The sequence below is a fragment of the Rana temporaria genome, chromosome 2 (assembly GCF_905171775.1).
Source record: "Rana temporaria chromosome 2, aRanTem1.1, whole genome shotgun sequence".
NCBI classification, from domain to species: Eukaryota; Metazoa; Chordata; class Amphibia; order Anura; family Ranidae; genus Rana; species Rana temporaria.
This window is the reverse complement of record NC_053490.1, coordinates 354,380,553-354,392,758: the sequence shown is the minus strand read 5'-3', so window position 1 is coordinate 354,392,758 and position 12,206 is coordinate 354,380,553. Positions and strand designations below refer to the sequence as shown.

Below are 12,206 nucleotides of genomic sequence, written 5' to 3'. Positions count from 1 at the left end.
GGTGTGTTGCTAGTAGCACCATAAGGTTCAAATGAAGGAAAGCAAGCCTGAAAAAGAAAACAAATGCTTCCTTCACACCTGCATACTGGTAAGTTGCAATATACACACATATGAAAAATAGGCTTTGATGTGCTGTGAAAAACATTTTTTTTTTTCACTTTGATTTTAGGGTGAAGAAGATGTTGAACAAATGCCTGTAGAGATCTTATATCAGGGACTGCTCCCTAGCCTGCCTCAGTATATGGTAAGCAAAACTTGTCCTGTTGGTGATTTTTCAGTTATAAATTCCACAGTACATGGGGTGTAAGATCAGAGTGACTATTAACAATGTTTAGAAAAAATAAAAGCACAACTTTGTATGTAGGAACTTTATGAACACAAAGTATGAGTCAGACTTTATACTCTCCCTGCTCCTACACCGGTCTCTTAAGTCAGGGGCTTTAACATCAAGTTTATCAGGGGCGCATCAGCATTATGGTTGCTCTCAAAGGGTCGGTTGTGTAAGGCTCTATATCCTTTATTATCCTAATAATTGCCTCTACATTCTATTATTACTGGTTTTAGTAAAAGCAGAAGCATAGGAAAAGGGAGATATTTAAGGATGTGCTGGAGGGAGTCCAGAGAAGGGCAACAAAATGAATAAGAGGACTGGAATACCTCAATTACGAGGAACGACTACAAGCACTAAACGTATTCTCCCTGGAAAAGAGACGTTTAAGAGGAAATTATATTGTCATATCTCCCTGGAAAAGAGACGCTTAAGAGGAAATTATATTGTGATATCCAAACATCTCTATGGTGATCCCAATGTAGGTAGGATACAATTTGGTCTTAAGGAGTGTACAGGGAGTACCTCAGTTCTTACAGGTAAACTGTTAAAAAATCCTATTTTCTTTATCGTACATCACAGGACACAGAGCAACCATAGTAATTACTATGTGGGATGTCCCAGAGCAATTCCTTCTGAGGGGAGGGAGACACAAATCAAAGCAGGCCGCCATCATACGTGAAAACCTATACTGCTGCCTGCAGTACACTGTGCCCAAAAGCAGCATCCTCTTGCCATCTTACATCCACTTGATAAAAATTAGTGAATGAATGCACTGACGACCAAGTTGCGGCCTTGCAAATCTGAGTCATAGAGGCACAGCCCATGAAGCACTGACTGCCCTGGTAGAGTGCACTCCAACTTGAAAAGGCGGAACCCTTTTTTTCGAACCATAAGCCTGAATTCATTGTGAAATAGTTGAATTTGACACTGGCTGCCCTTTCCTGGGACCATCTGGCAGCACAAACAAAACATAAGTTTTCCGTGTCTGAGCTGTCGCTTTCAGATAGGCCTTAACTGCTCTCACTACATCAAAAGAGTGTAACAATTTTTCTTATGCAGAACGAGGTTCTGAAAAAAGGAAGGCAGGGCAACATCTTGATTCAGATGAAAATCTACCTTAGGCAGAAAGGTTGGGTGAGGACGCAACACCCCATTGTCCTTATGAATATCTAAGTATGGCTCTTTACAAGAAAAAGCTGCCTATTTTGATACCCTTCTTGCGGAGCTTACCGCAACTAAGAACACCAATTTCCTTGCCTAAGGGAATATTTTTTTTTTTTAAATCAAGAAAAAGGTTTATTGAAGCAAAATAGTCATACAATACTTTGGGATGCATACAAATATAGTAGGAATACAGTCAGGGGTATTGCGAGCCATTAAAAATACTTAACGTCATAAAATGAAAATTGACGAAACCACAATAATCATGGGTAAACTGTACATACCCCCGGATTAAATCCAAGATGAACCGAGGATTGCCTAAAGTTACACCCATACCACTGTCAACACTGCAGGCAACCCAGCTATCCAGGAATATACTTGGCCCTCCACCCAATAACTTTGCATCCTGCACATCCATAATAAATGACAGTATATTGTATTTGCAACTAGTATATAAACACAAGAAACACAACCTGCATATAACCCTGCATCACCACATCCTGCTATAAAGGTCGTAATCAAATAGAGCCAACGTCCACCCTAAGACCATTTGGCCCATATCAACCCATCCAGTAGCCCCTTATCCCTGTAGCAGCCTATCCATGATCAATTGGGTTGGTCCCAGCCCCGGTACATCTAGCCAGGGCTGCCACAGGGAATATATTTTTTTAAGAGCATTCCTATGTTGGTATGTGATTTTTTCCCTTATTAATAAACTATTTACCATCTTCACCTACTGTCCCCCTGTTGGTACTCTGGGGGTAATCCAATATCTGGCGATGGTTTTTCGGGGTACATAAGCCGTATGGCCGTTAGGAGAAAGTGACGGCACCTCTAGGGCACCTAGTAGGCATATCACTGGGTCATGAGGCAACGGAAAGCCATACGCTTGTGATATAGTATTAATAACATAATGCCAGTATCTAAAAAGGACATTTCCACATCATGTGTAGTAAGTCACCCTCCTGTACATTGCATTTGGGGCATATTGGGGAGTCTCTCATACCCCATTTATGTAGGCGAGTGGGGGTTCTGTAAACTCTGTGAAGGAGGAACAAATGAGAAAGCCTATGTTGTGCCGATACGGATACCAGTGGGGCAGAAGTTAAACACAGCTCCCATGTATCCCCATCAATGGGGCCTAGATCAGTTACCCACCCCTTCCTACATGGCAGTGTGGACGCATCGTGGGTAACACTAATCCGTCTAGAATAGACTTGTGAGATCATGCCCTTTTTGTCTTTGTTAAATAACACAAAGTTGTGGAGGGGGTGTCTCACCAGCGAAATAGGGGACAGCCTGTCTTCCTTCTGAACTGCATGTCTTAGTTGTAGATACTTATAGAACTGAGTCCTGTCCAGCTCAAACTCATCCTGCAGATCTATGAAGGACTTGAGGATTGGGCCGACAAACAGTTGTGCAATGTAGTGAATTCCCGCATTAGCCCAAGGTCTGAAGCCCTCTAGTTTAAGAAGTTCCCTATAGTAGTTTTTCCAAATGGGGGTGAAGGGACCAAGACTGGACCGAATATACTTCCATAGTGTGTTTAGTAGGACCACAGTAGGTAGAGTCTGGTCTAGGTGTGTGAACCCTGCCTCCAAGTGCGATACCACCGGGAGCACTGATCCTGTTGGGAGTAATGGGGTTCTTACTGGGTCCCCCAAATTCACCTCCCCCCAGTTTCCCAGGTGTTGAATTTGTGAGGCTATAAAGTAGTAGTGGGCGTGTGGGACAGCTAAGCCGCCTTGGTCCTTAGCTAATTGTAATGTAGTAAGTTTTATGCGTGCTATCTTACCGCCCCAAATCAAATCCCTAAACTGGGCATCAATCTGCGCAAACCATCTATGTGGGATCCAAATTGGGGTATTATGAAAAACATACAGGAGCTGGGGGGCCCACACCATTTTTATAAGATTCGCTTTGCCTGTAACTGATGGGGGAAGTTTTTTCCAGGATGCACATTTCTGTCTGAACTTTATGCAACAGTGGTGCCAAATTCAGAGAGAGATACTGAGCAGGGTCAGGCGTAACCTGTATTCCCAAGTACTTAAATTTGTTCACTACCACTATATCCTTGGCACAGTCAGGCAGTTGGTCTGTCAAGGGGTCCAAGGGCATGAGCACCGACTTGTTCCAGTTGATGCTGAAGCCTGATAAATCACCGAAGTCCGCGATCAAAGTCATCGCACTCCTCAGAGACCTCCTGGGTGTCTCCTAGATACAATAGCGTGTCATCTGCAAATAGAGAGATGACATCACACCCGGCACCCCTGAGAAAGCCTGTAATGTCAGGCGAGGCGCTCATGTGTATCGCCAGGGGTGCTAGGGCAAACAGCAGGGGCAACAAAGTGCACCCCTGCCGTGTGCCTCGAAATGAGTCGGAGACCTCACCGTTAATTCTCATTCTTTCTGTCGGGGAGCTATATAACAACTGAACCCATTTCAGGAAAGATGGTCCAACCCCAAATCTATACAGTATCTCCCAGAGATAAGGCCATTCAACACTATCGAATGCCTTGGCCGTATTGAGGGAGAATATAACCCTATTGCCTGGATTGTCCACCGGAACCTGCATATTTAGCAACAGCCTACGCAAGTTTTGTGCTGTGGACCTCGTAGGAATGAAGCCGGACTGATCCCTATGTACTACATGGTGAATACACTTAGAGAATCTAGTGGCCAAGACTCTGGCCAGTAGCTTAACGTCAAATGTTGAGAGAGATAGGCCTGTAGGAGTCGGGGGAGAGAGGGTCCTTCCCAGGCTTCAACAGGACCACTATCAGGGCCTCATTCATGGATGGGGGTAGCACTCCGGTCTCGAAGGCCATATTATAAATGTTTAATAGAACGGGGATGATCTGTTCTGAATATCTGCTATAAACCTCGGAAGGAAGGCCGTCAGCCCCTGGCGCTCGCCCATTATGTGCCTGCGCCAGTGCCTCCAGAAGTTCCTCACTGGTAAGGGGAGCATTAAGCAGGGTTACCTCTGATTTGGGAAGTTTCGGCAGCTGGTATTTGTCTAGAAATTAGTGTAATTGCTCGTTAGTGGGACTGACCTTTGACGAATAAACGTCTTGGAAAAAATCCTTAAAGCAGCCTATAATGGATTGTGTGGAGTGACACAACTCCCCCCCTGCATTTGCAACTGCCGCAATATGGGAAGGAGGTTGTGATCTAGCCAGGATCGCCAGCATGTGACCTGTTTTCTCCCTCTTCAAAATGCTTTTGTTGCAGAAAGAACCTCTTATTTTCAGCCAATTGAAACGAGAGATCTTTGAGCATGGCCTGGGAGGCCATCCATCTCCTTTTTGTGTTATCATTAGAGGGGTCTGCCACATAGTCTGCCTCAGAGCGGCTCGCTTCCTCCAATACTTGTGTCTCCCATTCCTTGGTGTTAGTTTTAATATGATTGATAATTCTGATAAATTGGCCCCGCATATAGGCTTTAGCCGCATCCCATACAACCTGGAGTTCTGCCGTACCTATATTATCTTTAAAGAATTCCGTAAGGAGCATTGGGATCGGGTCTGACTCCGGAATGAGAGACCGCCAAAACGGGTTGAGCTTCCAAAGACTTCTGCCCCTCCTTTCCCCCAGAGCTAGATCTACCGTAAACGGAGAGTGGTCGGAGGTGTGTCTCGGGTGATATTCAGATTCCCTCACCAGAGGTAGCAAGGGACCATTACCAAGACCCATATCGATCCTTGACAATCCCCCCACCGAAGCTGACTTACAGGAATAAACTTTAGCATCAGGGTTATGCATTCTCCAGACATCAGTTAAACCCAATTCCTCTACCAAACGAGCAAAAGCTGTGGGACCCCTCTTATCTAGCCCCCCACTCCCCGTGTTAAACTTCAGTTTGTCCTTCTCATATTCCAACAGGTTATTAAAGTCCCCTAGGACCAGGACTGGAATACCAGGAAGACCAGACATAAATTCAGCCAATAGTTTTAGTACAGTAGAAGAAAACGGAGGAGGAATATACACTCCCGCCAACACACATTTCACCCCGTAAAGAGAGCAGTATAAAAAGACGTATCTACCCTCAGGATCTATCTTAGCATCCATATATGTATATTGGGTGCCTCGAAGGGATCAGGACACTCACTCCCCTCGAGTAAACCGTGTGGGTGGAATGGTATTGGTGGCAAAACTGCCTAGCCGCCAGCTTTGGAGTGGAACCCGGAGGGAAATGAGTCTCCTGCAGCCAGATCACCTCAGCACCAAGTCTCTTGATGGTGCGCAGCACCTCCAGGCGTTTAACAGGGTCATTTAAACCTCGGACATTCCAAGAAAGGCATCTAGTTATATTAGACATGGTGTTGGGGCCTTAGTAGTAGCAGGATAATACATTCGCATCGAGCATAAGTAAAAGTTATCTAGGGCAAAGTTATTGACCACCCAGACAATAAGAGACATAGTAGAGACATTCAACCGATCATAATATTGGGACAAGTAGCTGGCACGGGGTAGGCTCCCGGTATCATGATTATGTGGAAAATAGGCCAGGAAGAGCAGGAAAAAAAGTAAAGTGCATGAAACGACTTCCAGGGAGCAGGACATGGTGAAATCTTCACTCACTAGTGACAAATGCAAATCAGCCAACGTGGCTAGTGAAAATCGGTCACGGAGTTGGTCAGGGCAAGAAACAACCCTCTCGGGGGCAACAGTGGAAGCGCACCACAGTGTCTTAAAGCTTCTCAACAGCAAAAAAACTCTGGGCCTTAGTAACCAAAGTGAACAGTAACCGCCTTACAGCTGACATCTTGGAAGAGGTAAAAGCGATACACCGTAGCAGAGGCCTGAGCCTCCTCAATCCGCCGGTCGTCTGCCCCTAGCCTCTCTGATTGACTGTTCTTCACGATCTAGCCACTGTGCAGCAGTGGCAGGGGAATCAAAAAATTGCACTGATCCGAATACCTCCACCCGCAAGCGGGCCGGGTACAACATGGCGTATTTCAGGTCTAAGTCTCTCAAGCGACGCTTCACATCCAGAAACTTGCCCCTTTTCTTCTGAAGTTCAGCAGAAAAGTCCGGGAATAGAGAGACTTTGGCATTGTCAATCTTTAGGGCAGTCGGGTTAATTCTGGCATTGTAGAGTGTGGCATCTCTATCCCGGTAATGTAAGAATTTAAACAAGAATGGTCTTGGTGGTGCTCCCGGCTGTGGGGGTCTAGATGGCACCCTGTGTGCCCGTTCAACAGAAAACATAGGAGAAAATGCCTCCCGCCCGAATGCAGCAATCAGCCATTTCTCGATGAACTCCACAGGATTTTTCCCTTCCATTTTTTCAGGCAGGCCTATAGCCCTCACGTTATTTCTCCTCATCCTGTTCTCTAATTCCTCCAACCGAGATGAGTGTTGGTCTATTAAATGATTGTTATAGGTAAGGTCCCTCTGCATAGGCCCCATGTCATCCTCAATGGTGCTCACCCTTTCCTCCAGAGCGGAGGTCCTTTCCCTTATTTTTTGGGCATCTTGTCTGAGGAATGAAATTTCATACTTCATCCCTTTTACTTCCGTGGTCAGTACTGCTATGGATACATTGCATGATGTTACTGCAGTAAATGTCTCGCAGCGTGGGTTCCCCCTCTATAGTAGGGCTCTCGGGGCCTAGCTGAGGCAGGGTTTGGAGTACTCACTGTGTCCCATACTAGGCCGGCCTGCACCGAATCTTCCAGGGGTACTGTATCGTCCGCTTTGGACCCTCCACCTGGCGAGTCCTCCGGAGTACTGGAGGATGCTACAGGCTCCTTCAGCAGGGGCTTAGAGAACAGCTTTTCGGCCGCCTCACGGTGTTTCTCTTTTGCAGTGCGGCCTGCATACGCGCCATTTTGGACCATGAGTTCTGCGGGCTTGTTCACCAGCTGGCATTTACTGGACGACATCGTGGGACAATTTCGCCGGGACAGGTATGTATGTGTTCCCCGAGTGGTAAGGGATCCTCCGGTGGGCTTTAGGGCAATCAGAGGTGTCTTCCGCAGGAGTTTTGAAAGGATTTTCGGCGGAGCTCACTTCAGATACGTCCAGCTACATCCGCTGCCTGGCCACGCCCTGCCTAAGGGAATATTAGGCATCCGCTCAAAGGCCTGTCTTTGTAAAACCGACAAAACTAGATTCAAATCCCATGGGCACAAGGGTGTCCTGACGGAAATGTGTTACCCCTTGTATAAAGGCCTGGATCAAAGAATGCGAAAGAAGGGGCCTTTAAAATAAGACTGATAAGGCCTGAGAATCTGACTCTTGATCGTACTCAAGGTCAGCTTCATTTTTTTTTTTTTAACAGAAGGAATATTTTAGAAATGGAGAACTCCGGCGCTGTCTGATGAACTGGGGGGTGCTGCAGCACCCGTGGATCTGACTCCAACAGAAAAAGTGATAATAATGTGAAGTATGGTAGCTGCGCTGTGGGGGGAGGGAATGGGAAGGTGGAAGTGAAAAGGGAATGCAAAGTTAAGGGATCGTGGGTGAACTTAAACAGTGAGAGAGAAAAAAAAGGTATCTGATGATACTACAATGAACAATACAGATGAAAGTGAAAAAACACCTATAATCCTGTAAAGATTTAACAGTGAAAATACATAGTAAAATGGTTACTACATATACAAACACCAATAATGGCATAAAATAAGTGGAAAAAAGTGCAAAACTATCAAAAATCACACATGTGATAAAGTTCTGTCCATAAATAAGGATCAAATCTAGCAGTCCAGTAATTCCTCCACAGAACAGTGTCTAGATAAAACACCTCCACCAAAATTGCATTGTGCACAAATGAAATCTTCAGTGATGACACCTTTGAGTGTGCTGGCAGCTTACCTCGCGGCTGCTTATACAAACAACTAACAGAGATCCTGATTGCAGCTGGATGTGTGGGCTGATAAAACACTTCCTCCTGACTCTTAAGACAGCTCTCAGTGGCCAATGTGTGTCATGGAAAAGAGAAGATATATGCAATGCATATAGCGTGACACTGTGAGGGTACCTCGAACAGGTAAAGATTTGAGAAAATGCACTCACATGAATGAAAGGACAGCACGCATAAATCCACGAGTGCCAAACTCGTATCCCCCTCAGACTGTCAGCTATACAGGTGAGTGTGTGGTCTGATCCTCATACGTCCAAATGGCAAGGCTTAATGTATCATAGAAGCATTAGGAAGAGCAAAAAGAGCAAGACCACCCTCAGACAAGGAGAGCTGAAGTGTGGACCTAGCAACCCCCGGTACTGACCCCTGCCATATAAATGTGCTGACCATCTGTTCTAATTTTGTAAAAAATAGGATTTGTAAAACAGCTTACCTGTAAAATCCTTTTCTTAGAGTACCACCACGGGACACACAGCCTTAAATCATTACATAATGGGTTGTATGGTCACCAGAGGTTATTCGACACTGGCACAACCAATCAGATCGTTCCCCTCCATATAACCCCTCCCATCAGGGAAGTACCTCAGTTTTGTAGCAAAGCAATAAGGTTCCCATAAGAAGGGGGGGGGGGGCTCTGTGTCCCGTGGTATACTCCAAGTAAAGTATTTTACAGGTAAGCTGTTTTAAAAATCCTATTTTCTTTATCGTATACCATGGGACACAGAGCCTTAAATCATTACATAATATGACGTCCCAGAGCAATGCCCAATATGAAGGGGGGGGGGACACAGATTAAGCAGGCCACTACGGACAAGAAGCCCTATACTGCTGCCTGCAGCACACTTCTCCCGAAGGTGGCATCCTCATGTCCTTTCACATCTATCTGATAACATTTGGAAAATGTGTGGACTTAAGACCAAGTCGCAGCTTTGCAGATCTGAGCCAACGAAGCTTGGTGGTGCACTGCCTATGAAGCACTTATCGCCCTAGTATAGTGCGCCCTAACAGAAAAAGGAGGAGTTCTGTTCTTTAAACCATAGGCTTGAATAATTGTTTGTCAAATCCACCTGGAGATGGTGGATTTTGATGCCGCTCGTCCTTTCTTGGGACCATCTGGCAAAATAAACAAAACATCTGTTTTGCGTATCTGAGCGGTTGCCTGCAGATACACCTTTACTGCTCTCACTAGATCTAGGGAGTGCAATAATCTCTCTTGCGCTGTCTGCGGACCTGGAAAAAAAGAAGGCAGAACAATGTCCTGATTTAAATGAGAAGCCGACACCACCTTAGGTAAAAAGGCAGGATGGGATCGTAGTACAATCTTGTCCTCATGACAAATGAAATAAGGCTTCTCGGGGGGCGTGGCTACCGCGCGACTGAAAGGATGCCTGAACCAGAAGCTCCGCTTCAGCGTCGGGGAAATCAGCCTTCTAAGGCGCCGTGGGCTACTTTCAAACACCCGTGTCTCAAGCTACAAGCCTGCACACCACCCGGGAATGACAAAAAAAAAAAAACCCGCCGCTCGCCCCTTCCCGATAACCCTGGCCGTTGGTTTAATAAGGGGGCCCCCAGATACCGGCCCCCCACCCTAAGTGAATGGATATGGGGTATCCTACCCATTCACCTAGAGGCAAAGTGTTAAAGTTAATAAACACACGACACAGGGGTTTTAAAATAATTTATTAATCTGCTCCGGAGGCCCCCCCTGTCTTCTTTAGCTCTTTCAGCAGGGGGGGCTTCTTCTTTGACGTCTTCGGGTGGGGGCCGCTGTTCTTCACCGCCGTCTGGTTCTCTTCCGCCGCCGGGGGGGTTCGCTTTTATAAAAGCGCCCACCCCCCAGGCGGCTTCCTCCGACGTCTTCTGTCGGCGTCTGTCTTCTTCTGTCTTCTTCTTCTTCTGTCTTCTGGCTTCTTCTTTCCTTTAGGTGTTGACACATACGCTTCCTCCCGCTGCAATGCTGGGTAGGCGGCTCGCACCGACTTATATAGGCCGCCTACGACGTCACAGTCCCATCATTCTCCGGTACCTACCCACGTGGGTAGGTACTGGAGCATGATGGGACTGTGACGTCGTAGGTGGCCTATATAAGTCGGTGCGAGCCGCGTACCCGGCATTGCAGTGGGAGGAAGCGACGTGTCAACACCTAAAGGAAAGAAGAAGACAGAAGAAGAAGACGCCGACAGAAGCACACCACCCCCCGCCGAAGTCGGAGGAAGAAGCCGCCGGGGGGTGGGCGCTTTTATAAAAGCGACCCCCCCGGCGGCGGAAGAGAACCAGACGGCGGCGAAGAAGAGCGCCCCCCACCCGAAGACGTCAAAGAAGAAGCCCCCCTGCTGAAAGAGCTAAAGAAGACAGGGGGGGCCTCCGGAGCAGATTAATACATTATTTTAAAACCCCTGTGTCGTGTGTTTATTAACTTTAACACTTTGCCTCTAGGTGAATGGGTAGGGGTACGATGTACCCCATATCCATTCACTTAGGGTGGGGGGCCGGTATCTGGGGGCCCCCTTATTAAAGGGGGCTCCCAGATTCCGATAAGCCTCCCGCCCGAATACCCCGACAACCAACGGCCAGGGTTGTCGGGAAGGGGCCCTGTCCTCATCAACATGGGGACAGGGTGCTCTGGGGTGGGGGGGCCGCAGTGCGCCCCCTGCCCCAGAGCACCTGACCCCCCCATGTTGAGGGCATGCAGCCTGGTATGGCTCAGGAGGGGGGGGGCGCTCGCTCGTCCCCACTCCTTTCCTGGCTGGCCGGGTAGCGTGCTTTGGATACGGGTCTGGTATGGATTGTAGGGGGACCCCCCTACGCCGTTTTTTCGGCGTAGGGGGGTTCTCCTTACAACCCATACCAGACCTAAGGGCCCGGTATGCTCCTGAGGGGCGAACCCATGCCAGATTTTTATTTAAAATCTGGCGGGGAGTTCCCCCTTAGGATTCATAACAAACGCCGCACACGTGTAGAATTGGCGGGAATCCAAGTCCGATCCCCGTCGCTTCTATGACGCGCTCGCTGGAATGTGCTTTTACTATTCCAGCAAGTGCGAGATGTCGGCACCCTGTCGCCGAGAATCAGCGCGATGCTGTCGTGCTAAAAACACATTCTCGGCGGCAGGAACTGTACACGTGAGCTTTCAGCTCCTATCAATGCTTTCCCCACTTCCAATCTGCCTGTATCAGACACCACTTTAAAGGACATGTTAGTCTCCCTGCGAAGCTCTCTGCATTCAGACATGATGGAATGCATGAGGAGCTTTAAGATGGAGATGGGGGAGCTGGGTGGCAGAGTGGAACATGTAGAAAAGAAAATGGGGGAGTATGCCTCCCCCTATAACTCCCTGGTGGACTCTCATAACGACCAAGCGGACAAAGTCGCATGGCTCAGGGCGAAAGTCGCAGATCTTGAAGACAGATCTCGCAGGAACAACATCAAGTTACGGGGTGTCCCTGAGACTGTCCTGCCTGCTCAGCTTCAGCTGAGTTAGTAGAAATAAGGCTTCTCACAAGAAAGCGCTGCTAATTTTAGATAATCTTCTAGCCAAAGAGATAGCTATCAAAAATGCTGATTTCCTGCTTAAAAGGATGAGCAGAATATGGCTTCTGCAACACTGACAATACTAAATTCAGATCCCACGGGCACAAGGGAGACTTGACTGGCGGATTGATACACGGTATTCCCTGAATGAAAGCCCAAACTAGATGCCAGCGGTCTTTGAAAGAAGACTGATCGAGCTGATATTTGACCCTTAATGGTACGTAGGCCTAATTTCATATCCACTCCTAGCTGGCAGAAGGCGAGAATCCTGCTAATGTCATATTGAAGTAAAACCATGCAATAGTATACGTA

The 12,206-nt window shown here is 47.3% G+C and overlaps 1 protein-coding gene across 2 annotated transcripts in view; it reads left to right on the top strand.

Annotated features, from left to right (window-relative positions):
* Window positions 1-12,206, top strand: part of STRIP1 (striatin interacting protein 1) — a 788,574-nt gene that overhangs the window by 565,251 nt on the left and 211,117 nt on the right. For both annotated transcript variants that reach the window (XR_005747039.1, XM_040337599.1), the window contains exon 14: window positions 170-244. Coding sequence is in view for 1 of the 2 variants with exons in the window: in XM_040337599.1 (XP_040193533.1) it covers window positions 170-244 (75 nt within the window). In the remaining variant the exon portion in view is untranslated. The remainder of the gene's footprint in view (window positions 1-169; window positions 245-12,206) is intronic.